This window comes from Lygodium microphyllum, chromosome 6 (assembly GCF_053477565.2).
Source record: "Lygodium microphyllum isolate KBCC chromosome 6, Lygodium_microphyllum_v1.1.10, whole genome shotgun sequence".
Taxonomy (NCBI): Eukaryota; Viridiplantae; Streptophyta; class Polypodiopsida; order Schizaeales; family Lygodiaceae; genus Lygodium; species Lygodium microphyllum.
The window spans coordinates 85392895-85413631 of record NC_141140.1 but is presented as its reverse complement, the minus strand read 5'-3'; the positions used below and the strand labels follow the sequence as shown (position 1 = coordinate 85413631).

General features: G+C 40.5%; 1 protein-coding gene across 3 annotated transcripts in view; it reads left to right on the top strand.

The window, feature by feature from the left end:
* Window positions 1-20737, top strand: part of SYP81 (syntaxin of plants 81) — a 107803-nt gene that overhangs the window by 69137 nt on the left and 17929 nt on the right. For 2 of the 3 annotated variants that reach the window (XM_087679736.1, XM_087679734.1), the window contains exon 4: window positions 14896-15039. In XM_087679736.1, the coding sequence (XP_087535862.1) occupies window positions 14896-15039 (144 nt within the window). The remainder of the gene's footprint in view (window positions 1-14895; window positions 15040-20737) is intronic. The other variant, XM_087679735.1, reaches the window with a different exon arrangement.

Genomic DNA, 20737 nt, shown 5'->3' with positions numbered 1-20737 from the left:
CTGAGATTTTCAGGTTAGTCCCCCCCTTGAAGTATTCTCTTTTTCTCCTTGATCACTGACATTTACCATGGCCAATCAGGGAGGTGATGTATTCACATGTGTCCAAGGAGGATAGGTTGGATGGCAACAACTATTCTCTATGGTCTTTTATGATGAAAAATGTGCTGATTGTAAAGAATCTTTGGGATTATGTTAGCAGTGAAGAAGTTAGGCCTGGAGTTGTGGCTCCTGCTACACCTCCTCTAGGAGGATTTGGACAAAGGGCAACTCAACCCTCTCAGCTTGTTCAGCCTGCTCCAGCTCAGCCACTTTCCCAGAGATCAGCAACACAAAAGGCATGAGACACATGGGATGCTCAGGCATTGTCACTGATTGCATTGGTAGTTTAGCGGTCTATCATTCTTTACATTCGGTCTATAGCTTCTTCACTAGAAGCATGGCTAAACTTAGAGCAGATGTTTGCTGGAAAAAATGAAACACACATCTCTTTCTTGAAGAAAGAGCTTGAGACTGTGATGATGGATGAGGGTGATTCTATGTAGGATCATCTCAATAAAATCTAGGTTTTGCGTGAGTAGCTTATGGATGTAGATGAGTACTCTACTCGAATGTGCAGTTGATCTCTACTACTTTGAATTCATTGCTACTGTCGTATTTGGCCTTTCGTACGGCCTTAAACCTCACCATGAGAAATTTCCCACAGCCACTTTTTTTTCTTCAATTGGCGAGTTTACTCTTAGAGAAAGATCAAACAAGAAAGAACAGTGAGATGGATGTTATAGCCTCTGAGTAGGGTTTTATGGCAAGGCAGAAGGGAAATTGCAGCCAAGCAAAAAATGCTCCGTAGAGCTTTGAGACATCAGGTACTTCATAGGGCAGCAAGAAACAGGGGGGCATGCAAGCCAAGAAGGCCAATTGCCACTATTGCAAGAAGCCAGGCCACTACATCACAGAATGTAAGAAGCGCATAGCCAAGGAGGAGTTAGGGATGTTTGCTTTTGATGCACCTTTCACTGCTATCGAGTCCACATCTTTTATTGCAGACCGTGACTATTGTTTCTATGCATGTAGTTATGACTCTTCTTGGGCCGATCGAGTATTTAGCTCTACTGAGGATACGAGCACCTGGTTCTTTGACAATGGTGCTTCTAGGCATATCACATCCGGCAGGGATTTATTTTCCTTTGTTATTGGAGCTCCTGTTGGCAAGTCTGTGTAGTGTGCCAACAATGCATCATACCCTGTTAGAGGTATTGGGGAGATTGTGTTGACATCCATTGATGGCTCTATTCTCTGTTTGCAGGATGTATTATTTGTGCCATGTATAAAGAATAATTTGTTATCTATTTTTTCTTTGGCAAAGTGTGATTTGCAAGTCACCTTTGATGATGACCGACGTATGGTCAGAGATAAAGAACACATGACTTTGGTTTTGACTAGCACTTTATGTCATGGGCTATATGAGTTGGATGATTATTTAGTTGATTAGTCGGTCTATCTAGCATCTACTCTTACTTTTGCTATGTCATAGGTAGAGTTACGGCATGCTCGCATGGGGCATGTAAACTATGGTAGCTTGATGCCTGTGCAGCGTGCACAAATGCTTGATGGTTTACCTTTGTTGGAGAGACCTCCTGAGTATATATGCGAGAGATGCATTTTGGAAAAAATGCATCGTTTTTCATTTCCTCGTGATGTTGCTTTTAGAGCAACTACCAGATTACAGATTGTGCATTTGGATGTATGTGGCCCTATGTAGAAAAAGTCATTGGGTGGTTGTTACTATTTTGTCACTTTCATTGATGACTTTACTCGTTTTTGTTGTGTCTACTCTTTGGTGAAAAAGTCAGAAGTTTATAATGCATTTTTGGCTTTTGTAACACTTGTTGAAAATCAATGTGGTTGCAGGATTAAGACTCTCTGTTCGGACTGAGGAAGGAAATACACGTCGTCTATGCTGAAATTTTTTTTGAAGGAGAAATGCATTGTCCATCATTATACTAGTGCTTATACTCCACAACAGAATGGGTTTGTAGAGAGGAAGAATTAATCACTCATGGAGGTGGCTAAATGTATGCTGAAAGCAAAGAGTTTGCCACATAGTTTTTGGATGGAAGCAGTTGTGTGTGCTTGCTATGTTTTGAATAGGGCCCTACCAAGGCATTAAAGAATGTAATGCCTTTTGAGGCTTGAAATAGTCGGAAACCTTTTGTTGGACATTTTTGTACTTTTGGGTGTCTTTCTTATGCACACATTCCCAACGTACTAAGAAAGAAGCTGGATAAAAAGGTTGTTAAATGCATTTTTGTGGGGTACAATAGTGAGAGCAAAGGCTATAGATTATACGATCCCATCTCTAAGGGATGTGGTTTTTGATGAAAAATCGGAATTATCTCTTGTTGGTTTTGATACATATCAGGCTGCCAATGATGTATTTGAAGGGTTGTTGCCCATTTCTTTTTGTGATACAATTAGAGCTTCAACAAGTAAACTTAATGTTTAGCGAGCTTCTTCATTGAATAATACAAAAGATCAGCCTATGGCTGATTTGAATATTTAGCAAGATGCTGAATTTGAAGTTCAGAAGGAGCTTGTACATAGTTAGGAAGCTAGGCAGATGGTTGTGGCTAAAGGCTACGCACAAAAGAAAGGCATTGACTATGAGGAGACATTTGCTCCTATGTCCCGCACGACTACCATTAGGTCTATGGTTGCTTCGGCTGCCCATTATGGATGGACTATGCACTAGGTTGATATAAAGATTACTTTTTTACATGGGGACCTTCAAGAAGAAGTGTATGTACAACAACTCATTGGTTTGCAGTTGTGGGATTTAAACACTTGGTATGCAAACAGAAAAAGGCTTTGTATGGTTTGAAGTGAGCTCCCCGAGCTTGGTATGCAAAGATTGATGCCTTTTTACTTAGCCAAGGTTTCCTAAACAGCTTATCAGAGTCTATACTTTACATATATAAAGAGGGAGATCTTGTTGGTTATATGCCTTTATGTTGATGATCTTTTGCTTACACAGACTCATGCCGATCAGATTTTGGCATTCAAACAAAATTTGCAGCAAAACTTTTGAGATGCCAGATTTGAGGCCTTTGCACTATTATTTGGGCATTCAGTTCATTTATGATGCTAGAGGCATTGAATTATCACAATCTAGATGTATTGGTGGACTTTTTGAAAGGTTTGGCTTATAGGATTGCAAGCCATTTTGTACACCAATGGAACTTGGACTCAAGTTGTCCTTGAATGATGATAGTGATTTGTTTGATATCCATATATATGCTCTAGCAGTTGGATGTGTCATTTGCTTGTGTAACACAAGGCCAGACACTCAATTTGCAGTTTCAGCCCTGAGCAAATATGCACCAGCCATGCATGTCACATTAGCAAGTTGTCAAGTGTGTTTTTCATTACTTGCAAGGTACTGGGACCCTTGGATTCCTTTATGCCAAGGGGGGACCACTGCAACTACATGCTTACAGTGATTCATATTGGGCTGGTAATTATGATTCATGTCACTCTACTAGTGGTAATTGTTTCTTTCTTGGCTTATCTTGCATCTCTTGGCTTAGGAAGTATGAATCCACTTTTGCCACATCGCTATGTAAAGTTGAATACAAGGTAGCTTTCACTACCACAATTGAATTCATATGGCTTAGACACTTGTTGGCTGATTTAGATGTATCTGTCACAAAGCCTACTCCTTTGTTTACTGACAGTGAGAGTGCCATTGCAGTGGCACACAACCCAGTGTTTCATGTATGTACGAAACACATGGAGATTCACTATCACTTTATTAGAGAGAGGCTACATGCAGGTGATATTAGCCTTGTCTATTGTCCTACCACTAGTAATGTGGTAGACATCTTCACCAAAGCTATTCCTCGTGATAAATTTGAAGCATTCTGCAATGCTTTAAATTTGATCTCCTTTGGTGGATGACCCTTGTATATTGATCACTCTTTACTCTAGAGGGGTTTGTTAGGTTTGACTCATGCCTACGCTCACAGAGGAGTGTCGATAATCCTCGATAGAACATTGGGGCACTTTTTACTTTTCTTATGAGAGGTTTTTTCTCCTAGATTTATTCTCTTTTATTTTATGTGCCTGTGTTATAGAGTTTGGGTACTTTCATGTTTTACACCTTTTGGGTATGAACATACTCTAGCAACCCTAAGGTTTAAGGGTTGTAGTTTGTACTTGCATTTTATACTCTTCAGATTATTGCATTGGGAGTCATGCCTTCACTCTCACAGACGCTCTTTTCACTATTAAATGTACTCTCAGTTGATCTTCGATCTCTGTGCATTCTCTCACCTCACACTGAAGTCAATCTTGTCGATAGGTCATGTGGAAAGAAGCCAGAATGTCCATGATCCAAGGCTTCTCCGTGGTGGAAGAAGCAAGAGCAATATCCTCCTTGAATACATATACACAAAGATGGACTCAATGGTATAGCTAGGATGGCCTTTGAATTCTTACACCCGTGGTTGGGCTTCAAATGGTACTTTTGCCAACACTTGTTCTCCGGGCGAGTACACTTTCCATAGTGTGGGCACTTGGAAGACTTCTTATCATCCTTCTTTTCCACTTTTGTTTCATCTTGTTTCTTTACCTTTTGCTCTTCCCTCCTCTCGAATGTGCTGTGAAAGCCTTCATGGAGTTGGATCCACTAGCTCCTACCTCTCTAAGCCGCTCATCATATTGTAGGACTAGTGGTTCTAGCTTCTCCCAAGGAAGAGTCTCTTATGTTCTCAATGTAAGAAAACTGGTGTAGAACATATTGAACTTTGGGGGTGGGAGTTGAGACGAGAACCATTGCTATATCTTCCAAAGATATAGTTCTTGCGAGGGATGCAAGCTCATCCCTTGTGTCCTCTAGCTTGTTTATGTGATCCCATAGAGCTACACCATCCATTGATGTTTTCTTACAAGGATCCTCCATGGGATGGGGTATAGATAGGGTAACAAGCTCCCAAAGATTGAAGGTGTCTAGGGTGCATTCCACCTTATAGGACCAAAGCGAATAGTTAGAACCATGTAGCTGGTCCTCTTTGGGTAAAGAAGGGAGAATTTGCTCCTCAATAGGAGGTGCCATGTTAGGCATTTTAAAGCTTGTAGAGCGGGCTTTATGTAAAACATAGAGAGGGGGAGGAGAAGGATGCTCCGAATGATGAGACTATACAAACGGGCTCGGTGACCTCTATTCTTCAAAATAATCATGCTATTGTTCAGAGGATTGATAGGAAACCTCCTCATCGGAGTTATCAAAGCCTTGGAATCAGGGATCAAATATCTTTGTATGACTTGCAAACACACAAAGACTGTTGTGTTTTGCTGTAGGAGAGCTCGAACGGAGGGAAAATCAGCAACACTTGTTGCGAAAGAAGAGTTGTGTGCCCATCCATTGCAGAAAATTTGTGTTTACAACAGAGAACATGAAACTGGCCCTCCTTCTCAGAGAGGGTGGTAAAACCTAATCAAACACTCAATTACAGCAACAAACAAATTCACAAATCTGAAAACACACACTTTACCATACAATCTTGGACATTGGACAGTGTGTTGGTCCCAAAATTGGCATCTCTTGTGGTATTTCTTTAATTTTGATTGCAAATGGATGGAGTACAATTGAGATCCTTTGACCTTCTCCATTAATCCAATGTCACTTGTGAAAACTGACCAACAAGCCTCCAAACCAATTTGCCCCTTGGTTTGGCTTTCACCTTGCTTCTTGAAAGACAAATTCAGCCCCAAATTTGATATTGGCTGGTTGGCCTCTCGAATCTCCTTGAAATTTCTCAATTTTAGCTTTGAAATTCAAGTCCTAGGCCCTCAATTTGAGCATGCATCTTTGTGACTATCAAACCCTAATTTGTTTTGTAAATTAGGGTTTACAACGGAGATATTTCAATATCTCTAATATCTCCACCTCTAATGACTCAAATGGTGAGAGATGTTGAAAACTTGCTGTTGTCTTGCTCAAACAACCATGGAAGTTGTCACCTATAGCTTAAGACCACGAGAAAAATTAATGTTCCCTCCTCTATGGTGTCACTTGCAGTAGAAGGACATCAGGCTGTTGTCATTTGCACCTAGAGGGCTCCTATTGCATAATGGTCTTTGGTGGCTGCAAATCACATCAGTAGCATCTCCTTTTCTCTCGAACAACTTTCTTCTCTCTCATAATGGCTAGAATAGACTGCCATCAGTCCTCCCTGAAAACGTTTTTTCCACTTGCATGGCAAGTTTTGCCAAATGGTAGCCTTCTAATCCCATTTTTCAGCACTATGTAGAAAAATTGCATGTCTAATGTGGGCTGATTTGATTTGACTTTGTACAAAATATGCTGATTATATATATATGTGTGTTACAAAAGGGGAAGCCCTTGGAAGAAGTTCCACAAAAAACCCACCAAAAAACCACCCGCCAAAAGACATCCACTCAAAAGAAAAAAAAACATTCCCTTTGGGATGTGACAAGGGAACATGGTAGGGAATGACCAGGATGGGTGGATAGGACAAGGAATGTCCCTTGTCCCGGTTCTGCATCCCTTTTTGATACATCCATTTGAGACGGCGTTCCCACGTTCCAAGGCGTCGGAATGGCCGTTCCTTGTTACTATGATCTCTAGTCTCTAATGTCACCATTGACATTAGTGGCCAATAAATTAGTCTAGGCCCAAATCCGACACTGGGTACTATCTAGTACCTGTCAAGCATAATTTATTAGGACTTTTGCTCTTGACATCAATTGATATCTTGAAGTCTTGGATCCCACACTTTGAAATAATCAACTAGCACCTCACATGTGCGAGTCACATTAGCACATTTGATTAACTTTTAATCAAATGCTAGGCAAAGCAATAAATTTTCACGTCCTCGTGATAGAACACCAGGTTGAAATTTGAGTTTTTAACAATAGTGCGGTCTTCTCTTTGGCTGGAAACTTTGTATCCTCACCTAGGCAATGATACCATGTGAGAGTGAGCAACAGAAGAGAACCATGAACATGGAGAGAAAAGGAGAGAAGAGAAAGCAAGAAGAGAAGAGAAATGTGTAGTGAACAATGAAGCAAAGCTGAATACAATGTGGATTGATCAGTCCTTGCATGCAGCCCAAGGGTATATTAGTGAGGGCACTGGATTAGGATGAATGATGATAGCACCTGTGACAGTGATGGAGATGAAGAGTATGCAGCATGTAGTCCACTTTGAAACTTTTCATCGACTACTCATCTAGCCGACAGTAGTCTAGGAACCGGATAATAGTTGGTAGGGCAGCACAAACACTGGAAATGCGCACTGAACGGAGGAGAGAATATAGTTAGAGCTCCAAATATCCCTGTTAGACTCTGACTAGGGCTCACAGCTAGAAGATGATAGATTGGCAAAATAAGATAGGCTAATAGTTTCTACACGCCAAATATGGGTTGATGAGTGCCATGGTGGATAGGGATCCACACTTATATAAGAAGCATTAGAACATGATCATTGGCTTAGAGCCATGGAGTAGAAACTTGAGGCTATTGAAAGAAATGGTTACTAGGAGGTGGTGCCTCAACTGCGAAAGGGATGGTGACTAGAGTGAAGTAGGTCTTTAAAATCAAGTAGCATAGTGATGACATTTTGGACAAACACAAGACCCAATTAGTGGCCAAAGGGTTTGCTACAAAGTCTAGATTGATTTTGATGATACTTTTGCTCCTAGTGCATGGATTGCTAGGATTTGGACAGTTCTTGCACTTGCTAGCCATTTGAGATTGCGAGTCTGCCAATTGGATGTGACGTCCACATTTGTGAATGGAGACTTAAAGGCAATGATCTTTGTTGAGTAGTCTCATGGGTTTTCTAGGTCGGATGGACAAGTGTACAAGTTGAAGAGAACTCTCTATGGCCTTAAGCAGGCTCCTTGGGCGTGGAATGAGAAAATTGATACCTTTCTCAAGGAAAGATTTGAGTATTGAAGATGAAACTCCAATCCCAATTTGTATGTCCATACCTTAGTTAGCTGAACTGTAATATTTGAGCTTTACGTGGATGACCTCATTTTGATAGGGGACCACACATAGATGGTGCAGTAGACCAAGTATACCTTAAGCAGGATCTTGGGGCGTGGAATGAGAAAATTGATACCTTTCTCAAGGAAAGATTGGGGTATTGGAGATGAAACTCCAATCCCAATTTGTATGTCCATACCTTAGTTAGCTGAACTGTAATATTTGAGCTTTATGTGGATGACCTCATTTTGATAGGGGACCACACATAGATTTGTCCAAGAGTTTTGGGTCACCTTTTGAGATGACTGCTTGTTGTCCCATTTCTACTCCTATGGATCCAAATTGGAAGATTTCATCCTATGGAGATTCCTAGATTGTTCATGCTTTCAACTATTAGCAGCTTGTTGGATCATTGATTTGGTTTCTTAACACTCGGCTTGGTCTTTGTTTTTTGGCAAGTCTACTTGCAGAGTTTATGAGTGAGCCAAGAGAACTCATTTGGTAGGTTGCTAGGAGGATTCTCCAATGCCTTTTCAATCTTGTAGACCTTGGTATTATGTGGATAGACAAATTCCCACTGGTTTGGAGATGTTGATATTTGGAGATTGTGTGTTGGTTGTTGCTTCTTACTTGCTATAAGTGCTATCTCCTAGAGGAGTAAGAAGCAACCAAATGTGGATCCATCTTCTACAAAGGCAAAATATAGGCTGGTATAACCAATCTTCCTCCTAGGATAGGGTGGTAAATCCTTGATTACAACTTAATTACAGCAGCAAACAATCAATGCAAATGTGAAAATATAAATTTACCTACTGATCTTGGATAATGCACACGTGATTGGCTCCAAAATTGGCGTCTCTTTCGGTATTTCTTTAGCTTTATTGAAGAAAAAGTTGATTTACAATGGGATTCTCCCAATCCCCTTCGCAATCCAAACTTCCCTTGCTGTCCAAAGTGACCAGCAAGTCCACTTGAATTTAGCTGAAATTCACATTCAGCCCTGAAAAATCCAAGTCTTGGAGGTCCAATTTTTGGCACGCTTCTCGAGACTACTGGTAAACCCTAATTTTTGCTGTAAATTAGAGTTTACAACAAAGAAATTTGCAATTTCTCAGTCTCCAAGGGTCCAAATGCTGAGATCTTTGGAGCAAGGCTGTGAAATGGTTGGGAGATGAGAGAGAAAGCTGTCGAGAGAGAAAATTCAGAGTTTTGTCATGAAGAATGACCCAAAATGGCTTGAATCTATTGCTGTCCCTACTTGATCAATTTGATCAATTGCTGCCACCACCTACAGGAGCTCCAAATGCTATCTCTTGCCCTTGTAGATCGCAAACTTGCTGTTGCCTGTTGGTAAGCAGCCTTTTGGGGTTGTCGCTTGCCTCTTGGGCCCCTTGCCTAATAATAAGCTAGTGCCCAACCACATTTGATGTGCTAATACCTTTCGAACTTAAAGTTACTTCCATTATTAAATGGCCTTAAACTAGCATTAATTAATTTTTTAAATGTCTAGTCCTAATATCACCATAAGAAATTTTAAAGGCCCATGCAATGTCCTAGGCCCACATTGACATCAGGCACCCACAAGTACCTTTTGAGCATAACGTAATACAACTTTTGCCAATATTGTAAGTCATCTCATGGGCTATGCGTTGATGCAACTTGATCCATGGTATGGGCTCCCTAGGCATTTAAAGTGTGCAGCTGTTGTCCCCTAGAAGTGACACTAGGGTTAGGGTTTCCTATGATAGTCAAGTTGTTAGGGTCTTATTTTATAATAAAAAGACACTTTGTGCCTTATTAGCACATAAGTGTGGGATTTTCATTGTGATCGCCTTGGGCGTTGTATTCTCTCTCACTCATTAATACATTGCCTCTCATTTTGTGATTGAGTTATTGTGCATCGATTAATTCATTCATTATCTTTTATTCTCTATCAATTGATTGCGCAATTACTTCACACTTGAGCCAACAATGGTATTAGAGCGCCTTATCTCCATTGCCATAATAGTAGCTTTTGTTGTGTTGGTTTTCATTTCCCCGGCTAGTGGTTGTGATAGTTGCATGTCATCATGCTGCCATTGTCGCGTGCAATTTGTCTCTTCAACCATCAGCATTGGGATTTGACAATCCACTCACCGCTTGTCATTTGTGTATCTTCATCATCTACAGCAATTGTTGCTACTCAGTCAAGTGCATTATCAACTGTTTTGCAAGTGTGCAGCCACTATTATTACTGCCTAATTAGTAGTAGTAGTAGCAGCCAGAGTTGCCCTAGGCATCTTTGCTCTGTGACTTTGAGCTAGTTGCCCTGTTGCAGTCTTGAGCGACCACTTGCTGGAAGTGCCACTTGTCTGTCACCTTTATGTTCGTGCACATTGCCTGCCTTCCACCGACCAATCAATCAGCTTGAAATGCATCATCACGCAACCTGTCGATAGACCCTGCAGACTCCTATTGATGTGTGATGCACCACCTTCAATGTCACGCCAACTTGCCATCCCCTCAGTCGTCATGTTGCCTTGTCCATGACTTGCTATTTGTGCCTACCATTGTCGACACTAAACTGCCACGCTAATTGTGATTAGTTCTACCGACACACAATTTTGGAGTTCTTGGGAAATTTTGGGGCTTTTTACTATTTGAGCTCAATTTCATCCCAATTTCTTTTGAAAATCTGGGGCTTTTCTAAAATTCATCAAATTTCTACAAGATCAAGGCCCAATTTAGCTTGGCGTGTGGCTTTTGACTCCGATTGGATTATAATTTTATCCAAATTCTTTAATTTCTCTTCAATTTTTGGATAAATTTTGGGGCTTTTCCCCAATTTCCCTTATTCCCATACGAACCACCCCTCTTGACATTTTCTTCGCGCTTTTTCATCTTTGGGCTGCCAAATTTTGTGCTTTTGGCTTATATCATCTTCTTTGGCTGCCATGCATTGAAGATGACCTTTATTATGGGACCACTCGTGCGCCTCACCGTCAAGATTGAAGACAAATTCTATTATTTCCACACATGCATTGGGCGAAATTTCATGAAATTGTGTTGCTGTCCATATTATTAGAGCATCTCAGCCACTAATTTCTGATTTCAGAATATTGCTGATTGCTGCCTTATCTGGGTAATATATTATTTTTGAAAAGTATTATTTTCAGCATATTTTTCTCTCTCTTCAGCAGGAAAACAGCAAGAGAAAATTACTGTTCTTCGACTTCATTGAGGCGGCTAGGATCTCTTTTATCAGTGGTTTATTATTCGGGAATTTATTTTTTCTCTTTTCACTTGGAAATCATTATTTACTACGGATTTTCACTCATGACCGGCAACAATAATGATTTGTTGGGCATGCTTGGTGCCAACAACAAGCTTGATGGCACCAATTACCCAATTTGGGCTTATATAATGCGACATATTCTTGTCGTGAAGAATTTATGGCATATTGTCAATGGCAACAAGCAAAGGCCTGCTTCTCCAAAACGGGCGCCACCTCTTGCCTCTACATCATGAGGCGGATCTTGCGATGCCGAATGATTTTCCTCTTTCACATTGCCTCCCACTCAAGACCAGATTCGATGGGATGGCCATGATGCCCAAGCTCATGCCCTAATTGCTTTATTCGTGAAGAGAGCCATCATTCCACACATTTGATCATGCAAGTTAGCCAAGGATGCATGGGCCTTTTGCTGTAAGGAGTTCCTTTGCGTCCATGTTCATTATATCATTGCTATTTATGTCTATAAGAAATTGCATTTGCCAAGTATTTAATAGCCTTCAAATACATCTCTCTCTCTCTCACTCACACACACACACACACACACACAGCTTGCACCATTATATCAAGTGTGCAATGAAGTGTGCATTGCTTACCTATGTAAGTAATTGGAAGACGTTCGTACGGAAGGAGGTAATATGGATGCCTATCTCATTGGCATCAAAGATCTTATTGAAGAATTGTTGAGTATTGATGAAGAGGTTCTATATAATCAACTTTTTCCTATCACTCTTAATGGCCTACTAGAGTCATATCAAGGTTTTGCTACCACTTTGTAGTTGGTAATTATGGGCAACCAAGTTACCTACAGTTTCAACTAGCTTGTGTCTCTTTTGTTGCAAGAAGAACAAAGCCGTCCCAATTGCAATGTTACTATGGCGACTGAACAAGCCTTTTTTATCCACCATCTTGGAAAATGTCAAAACTAGCAAATATCCATGCTGGTCATTCATCTTCTTCATCAAATCATTCCTCCAAGATACCTTTCCATGCTGGTGGAATATCTTCCAACCCTTCCAAAGGTACATCCAACAAACCAAAGAGGTGCAATTACCATCGAAAGATGGGGCACAACATCATAGAATGTTGTAAGTGCATTGCATCATAGAAGAAAAAGAAGGAATCTAGTCTTGCTGTCACCAACAAGACTATGAACCTCACCAAGCACAAGGAATATACTTTCTTCATCAAGTGTCAGTATAATCCTTCTCTTAATGTGCTTGTTCTTTTCTTAGTGATGTGGCTTTTACTTGGTATTTCAATAGTGATGCTTCTAAGCACATCACTTGTCAAAAATTATTCTCATCCATTTCTCATATACCCAAGCGGGGCATAGGTATGTGTGCAAACAATGCCTCTTATGCAATTGAAGGCATTGGTGCTATGCAAGTTAATCCTATTTGTGGCATTTTCATGACTTTACAAAATGTCCTTCTCGATGTGCCATGTATTAAGAAGAACCTATTTTCCATCTCTTGATACTTATGATCAACAACATGCAGAAATATGTTCCCTTAGTGCCACATATTTTAGATTTGCTGATTTTTATTGCATATATTGATGATTTCCTTATTATAGAGATCAATGTTGCTCAAATGGCAACATTCTAGCATCATTTCCAGCAACCACTTGCTGTCATTTATGTTGATGTTTTTCGCCCATTTTTGGCTTCCCAATTTGTTACCATTGAAGGAGGCATATTTCCATCACCAACAAGAGTCCTCTTGTGAATCCTCGATTAATAGTGAAGAGTGTCTTCACATACCTTAAGGACACCAAGGATTTAAGCCTTTTCTTCAAGGCTGTTTCTTCACTTATGCATGGATTCATAGATTGTCATTGGACTGGTTATTTAGAAGACATTTTGATAGATCTTTTTATGAAGGCTATTCTTCCATCAAGTTTCGAGCTATTAAGCTATTTCTACTCATGATACGTTTTAAAACATGATCTATCATTCATAGTATTGTCATATGTTGCTATATCCATCGGAATGAACATGTGCAACCATGACTACATATATCATTTTTTCTAGGATTTTGTTATTGTTTCTAAATTAGTTTGCCCATTTCATGGAGGGAAATTTGTAGGCCATCTCATGGGCTATGCGTTGATGCCCTTTGAACCATGATCCGGGCTCCCTAGCCATTTAAAGTGCCATTAAATGCAGTTGTTGCCCCTAGTGTCCCCCTAGGCATTAAGTGACATTAGGGTTAGGGTTTCTCTTAGGATTTCCTATGACGGTTAAGCTGCTAGGGTCTTATTCTATTATAAAAGGGCACTTTGTGCCTCATTGGCACATAAGGGAGGCATTTTTCATTGTGATTGCCTTGGGTGTTGTATTCTCTCTCACTCATTAATACATCGCCTCTCATTTTGTGATTGAGTTATTGTGCATTGATTAATTCTTTCATTATCTTTTATTCTCTATGAATGAATCGCATGATTACTTCATGCCTAGGCCAACAAATGTCACCCACTGCACACTTGGGGAACCTATGCTATCACTGTGACTTAATTGACTTGCACTTCACATGTGCACCCGACATGTGCACAACTTAATAATGCAAAAGCTAAGCATTAAAAGTACAAATCCTCGTGACAGAAAACTTAGTCTTGTAAATATTGTACAATGGTACTTCTCAATACACATTGTTTTGTGTGCTCTCAGCTTCTTCTTCTCCAAGTGGGTGTGTGCATTCCTAGGACTCTAAATCCAACAATGTCAGACCATTGTTTTCGATGTCACATGTTTGAACCTAGATCCCAAACAAAGGAGACTGCCTGCTGAAAAAGCAAATAAAACTTCAAATTTCCAGCGGCTTGTATTAATATTATGCTGGGGCTATTGAAATCTGAATTTGGAGAATAATAATTGCACTTGAGTCATCAGTAAGAATTAATGCCCTTATGAAAAGACCTAAAAAATAAGTTCTATAGTTTGCTTGATAAAATTTCAAAAAACTTTCATTATTTTTCCACAAGAATTAACTTGGAGTATCAATTGCCAAACTGTATACTGCAGTATATTTCATTTCAGGATGTATGAAACACGAACATGCTGAGAAAAACCGATGACATCAGGTTTAGAAAGAAGCCGATAACATTAGGTCTACAGTCATTTTCTCACTTAGATTTGGAGTTCTTTAAGTGGAACTACACCTGCCAAATGGATGTTTGTCAGAATCTTCTTGAGATAGTCTCAGTCAGTCCAGCCAAATTGCCTGTTACAGTACTATTCTTAATCATCATTTTGCATGAGGAGAGCAGTATGTTTATTGCTTCTTTATAAGTTACTTGTCTGTGCACTAATGCTTAAAAGTATGACATCATTTCACTCCCTCACACACAATCACGTGCACATATACGTGCGCGCGCGCGCACACACACACACACAGAGGGGTATGCACAAGTGCACATGCACACATGCATGGGTGCACACATGTGCGCGTGTGCACATTCTTTTGCATTCTGAAAATTGTTCTTTATATACTTATGATACATGTCTCTAGTTGTATGGTTTTCAAAAGATGGAATGCTGTGGTCAAATGCTTATCCTTCATTCTGAACTTGAGAGGTGTTGATATTCTTTTTGTTGTTTATGCATGTGCAAGGTGGGAATGTTTGTGAAGACATGTAGAGAACGAATAGAATTTCTCAAGAATACCATTGGAAAAGACGATGGTGCTGGTCAACATCGATGGCTTGGTGGATTACCATCCAGCAATGTTGATTTGGTTGCGCATCAACATGGTGTGGTGAGATAGTTATATCTAAGTAGTACTGCTGCAGTTCAAGGCATGTTTTTCCATATTCTAAACAAGAAGGCTTTCATTTTAGCTTTCTTCATGCATATTATTCAACAACCCTGCCAATATGTTACCAGATTAAGTGAATGGATAAGGAGACTTCACTGACAAGGGCTTGAAAACAAATTTGGCTTTGGTAAGGACATACACAAGAAGCATCACATGTGCTGTGAGAAATTTTATATATAATTGCTCCATGTGCTTGCATATGGGACTTTTGCACCTTCTTCCACTTTGAAGGACAAATGATATGACCTTACAGCCCACTGACCTGGTTGTTTATCCAGTTGTAGTAGTTCCTGAACCTTCACATCCCTTGTTTTTCCCAAAGTTATATACAAGCTTCTTTGTTGGAAACGTTGAGTTCGCAAACGACAATCACACATTTTTCCACTTTGTCATCATTCAAGATATCATGGTGAAATCCTTGAGAACTACAAGAATGAAGATGAGAACTCTTAGTTGGGCACAGTGGTATAGTAAAGGACAGAATGTGCGTGTGCATGTGCATGTGTGCGCATTTAACACATCGCAATGGGATTTCATCTCTCATGTCATGATGAGATTGAACTTTGGCTATTATTTAAGCCATGGAATTTACTGATTTTAAGTGGCTAAAACTGCTCATTGCATCGTTGGTAAGGAGCTTTTATCACCTTGGACTTTTGGTAAATTTGTTTGTCCAGACTGCCCTGCCCACACTTAGTGCCTGGTTATATGCTGTTGCCACACACTTTGTTATTATATATGGACAAACTAATAGACTCATGATTCCCACATGGATTGCAATTGCCAGGTACTCAATAGTTTTTGGCTCTAGCTTATGTTGGTAATGGGCTACTCATTTCATGCCGAAAAGTGCTCATAGGGATGCTGGATATTTTATCCATGTTTACGAAGTCAACTCTTGCCTTTTGAAATCATATGGTTGGCATGGTTATTATCATTATCATCATCATTATTAATATCATGTGGTTGGCATAGTTGTTATCATTATCATCATCATGATTATTATTATTATGCCAAAAAAGGTGTAGCTAGTTATTACTCAAAAGAAAATACAAGGAGTACAAATGCTTAACATTCTAGTTGAAGTTGTTGAGATATAAAAAAAAAACTCATAGATCCAAGCCTCTTAAGGCGGTTTGGGGTAATGGGGATGGAAGCCATCATAGTGGACTGCTTAAGCTCTCATCAGTGTTGAGAGTCTCCCTATAACCATTCCTAGTAGCCATGGAGGGAGTGGATAGTGGATGACTAGAGGTTTGCCAAGGTAGCATACACTTAACGGCTCTCTCCATTGAAAATCAATTGGCAATGTGACTTCAAGACGTGCCATCTTGTGAGACTTCCAATGATCTTTCATACCTTTGATTGTGACGCAATAGGTTGCAATACCTAGCAATTGGGCAAAGTGTTACTAGAGTGAGAGATGGGCTTAATCATTTCATTAAAATAAACTCTAATTCTAGTACCCCTAGCTCTTGGCATGGTGACTATTACACCAATAGTGAAGGATTTGACACAGAGGCATGTAGTAGTCAAGTTTACAAACTGTTTTACACGGATAGGGTAAAAGGAACAAGGTGCAATGTGAAACTTTCATTAAATTCAAAGTTTGCACCTTAGGTTTAATGATCATTTGAAAGTTTTGATTAGGAAGCAACTCACTTAAGTTATAAAGCATGTCCCTAGATCACCATATCATAGGTCTTTGCAAAATTTAGGATTGCAACCCTTTGCTTGTTGTGTTGGGCACACTCTATAGCCTCGAAGGTGAAAATGTTGTCCAAGATGCTCTAATCTTGGATGAAGTGTGTTTGTGTGTCATGAATAATGTTTGGAAGGATGGCCCGAAATTTTGTATAAATTCTCTTTGCTAGTGCCTTATAGGCCATTGACAATAAGGTGATTGGCCACCATGGGATGAGCTCCAGTCAACCCCCCCTTTTCATGAGGAGACAAACTAGATAAGTAAACAGACATATTGGCATTCTCCTAGAGCTGAAAATCTTATGAATCTTCTCCTAGTAGATGAAGAAAAAATCCCATTCTCACTTGGGCATTTCTAATCATCTTGTGATTGGAAGGCATGAAACATCTCTTGCTTAGTGAACTAGTAAGGAGCAAATGTCCCATCTTCTTTCTCACTAGAAATGGGATATAGTCCCATACTTGCTCTTTGTAGAAGAGTACATGAGCTGAGACCATCTCTTGCTGAATAAAATTTGTGTAGAAGGCAATGACAAGCCCTATCACCTTCTCAAGGAAGAATCCCACTCTCTTGTATTGACTCTGCAAGTTGCAGATCTGGTCTCCTGAGGTGTTGAACTGATGTGCTTGGAAAAAACCCTGTACATGGTGTTGCTTTTTTGTGCCTGCCCAGAAATCAATTAGGTTGCCGAAAGAGAACCTTTTCCTCTTGTCCTTTAGGCATATTAGAGCGGCTCTTGTCTGGATCCTTTTGGTATTGAGGGTGTGATTTTGTGGGAGTCCTATAGCAACCTTTGAATGGCTGCCAAATCTCACCTCAAAGCCCTCTCCTCCTCCCATAATGACTATCTCACTTGGTGGGCCACATTCTGACAAATCTTTCTTAACTCTCTAAGGGCTTGTGCCACCTTGTCTAGAATTTGCCCATCCCAAGCTCAAATTTGTTCGATTTGTCTATGCACCTTCTCTTGTTGATAACTTGAATTTGAAATTTGACATGAGCGTGGGTCAAGGGCTGAAGTTGGTGCATCCAAAGAATGGACCAAAGCATGATCCTATGATGTGGTCCCTATGAGTTGTGCTATAGGAGCATGACTCCTAGGTGCTTGTATCTTCGGTGAAGTCCAATGAACCATTGTGCATGCAGAAGATTGGGCCTCTTTAGGCATCTCAAGCACCTAGTGCAAAAAGAAAAGTCTCCCACACCTCTTGCTTATCCTTAAGTATACCCTAGAAGTCTGAGCCTCAATCTTGCTAATCCTCTAGATTCACTAGGTTGTTGAAGTCACCTCCAATAATCTAGGAGTCCACCTCGAGCAAGCTAGTTATTACCCCTCTCTAGGAATTAGCTTGTGCTCGAACCTTTGTCAAATATCTAGCCAATCCATAAGGCTAGTCTTACAAGGATAGTCCTGTGATCCCACACAGAAGACAAAAGACTTGAACCAATTAGATTTCATACTCCACTGTGGCCATGGGTGCTGATGGAACACTTCTAAAAGGTGTAGGATCCTCTTGGAAGCACCTCACGAACTTTGCTAGCTTGAGAGGAAGAGAGCTTATGCTCTAGAAGAAGAGGAAGAATGTTTATGTGACTTGCAAGGGTTGGTTGTAACCGTTGTCTAACAATTAGCTTCTTGGGACCTTGCACTTCAATGAGGTTCAGGTTGTTCACATTGTAGGATGCTAGGTGTATGCTCATGGAGAAACTCTAGGGTTTATTGACAAGCTCTTATTTGTCATGGTTGGAAACGAAGAAGAGGGGGAACCAAGGACCATGCAATGACACTTAGCGGCTGGTTTAGATGGCAAGATCCACTCCTCCATATTAGCGCGTGGACATAATAGAGGGGTGATGTTTCCTCCTTGAACCATAGAGTGTGTCTCCATGAGCCAAGTTGCGAAGCAAGCCTTTGGGATCAAATAGTAGCAAGTGACTTGAGCAACTGGCCACTCAATTACATCTCAGGGGATGTGCCATTGTTGTGTGCATGCAGATGAGATCGCTAACTTTGCATCAAATTGCTATTTGATGTCCATCATGAATTTGGACCATTGATCTGCAAGGAGCTCCAAACCAATCCTTCCCAGCCGTTGGGACACATGTTTTATCACCTAGTCTTGGATGACCTCCTTCACCAGAGTCTCGGTCCATCCGTTGGATTGTGTGCTCTAGAGAAGAACCTCGACCTATCTAGAAGGATAGAAGCCTATGAAGAAGATTCTCGTTTTGAGTGGAAGTGGCAATTCCTCATTACTTGTCACCTCATGTATGATCAAGGCCCATATTGATAAAACTCTTGTGTGAGGAGTGGGAAGGCAGGGCTCACTATAGGGGTCTATGGCATCTCTCATTGGGCAGGAAGCCTCTCTACTGTCGTCAAGGAGAGGAGATTGGGGTTTGGTTGTCATGAGGACATGTATTTTTGAAAGCTTACTTAACATGTTGTTTGATTTTTAATCACATGATTAAGTAAATGTTGCACATGTGAGGTCCAGCTAGGGTTAGAGTAAATTTACGACCCCGACACATGAGAAAATCACAGGATATCAAAGATAAAAGTTGCTAAAAGTTATGGTGCACAGGTACTTGGTAGTATCTAGTGTCAATTGTTGGCCTAGGTCATTCATTTGCCCATAAGTGTCAGTTGGTGACACTAGAGATGTGGTGTTTAATGGTATCTAACGTCAATCTAATGGTCAAAGATGACATAGAGATACTCGGGAGTGGAAGATGCCTAGCCAATTTAATTATTAGCTAGTTAGATTTTTTTTCTGGGCACCAAAATAATTATTAGATTAATCTTCAGTAATTAAAGGCTGAAAATTAATATTTAATGATGGATAATGTTGGAAAAACCATTTGGAAAGGCTGCCACTTAGCAAACTTGCCCATACATGCTAGTAAAAGGCTGAAGAAGAGGAAAAACGAGATCATTCTAGTTGTAGCAAATGTGGGAGAGCTGTGAGTAGCCATGGCCAGCCTATTTTCAGCCATTGCAGCTAGCCACAAGTGAGTTTTGAGGAGGCGATTGCAGATTTGGACATTCCACAGCTGCGGAATGCATTCACGTACAAAGCGACAATTGATTTGGATGTCTCAGCTACAGGCGACAACATTTAATGTTGTGGTAGGACAACAGTTGCATTTGACTGATTTTTAGTTATTCTTGGCGACAACTATGAATTTTTTCTCTCTACATCTTTCTCTCTTATCTCCCAACCATTTGATAGCCTTGCTCTGAAGATCTCAGCATTTGGACCCTTGGAAGCTGAGAAATTGCAAATTTCTCTGTTGTAAACCCTTATTTACAGCAGAAATTAGGGTTTATCAGCAGCTCAGGAAGTGTGCCAGAAATTGGAAGCTCCAAGACTTGGATTTTTCAGGGCTGAAGGTGAATTTCAGCTAAATTCAGGTGGAGGACTAGCCAGCCATTGAATTTGGGACATTTCCATCGTCTATGAAGTGGGTGAAGGCCAATTAAGTGCCCGAATCAACGAGCAAATTAGATTGAAGACTTGCTGGTCACTTTAGACAGCAAGGGGAGTTTGGATTGCGAAGGGGATTGGGAGAATCCCATTGTAAATCAGCTTCTTCTTCAATAAAGCTAAAGAAATATTGAAAGGGGCGCCAATTTTGGGGCCAATGGGGTGTGCATTGTCCAAGATTAGTAGGTAAATTTGTATTTTCAGATTTGCATTTATTGTTTGTTGCTGTAATTAAGTTTTAAATAAGTTGTAATCAGGGATTTACCACCCATCCACAGAAGAAGGAAGGCTGGTTTCAGTGGTCCTTGTTGCCAAGGAGGCCTCGGTGTTGGGGGGTGGGGTGTGTAAAGGCAGTAGATTGGTGGCTATGGACGATCAAGCTCATTAGGAGATGGCCCTTCCTATCGCAAAGGAGGCATTCACTGAGGGGGCCGGTTGGGGGAGA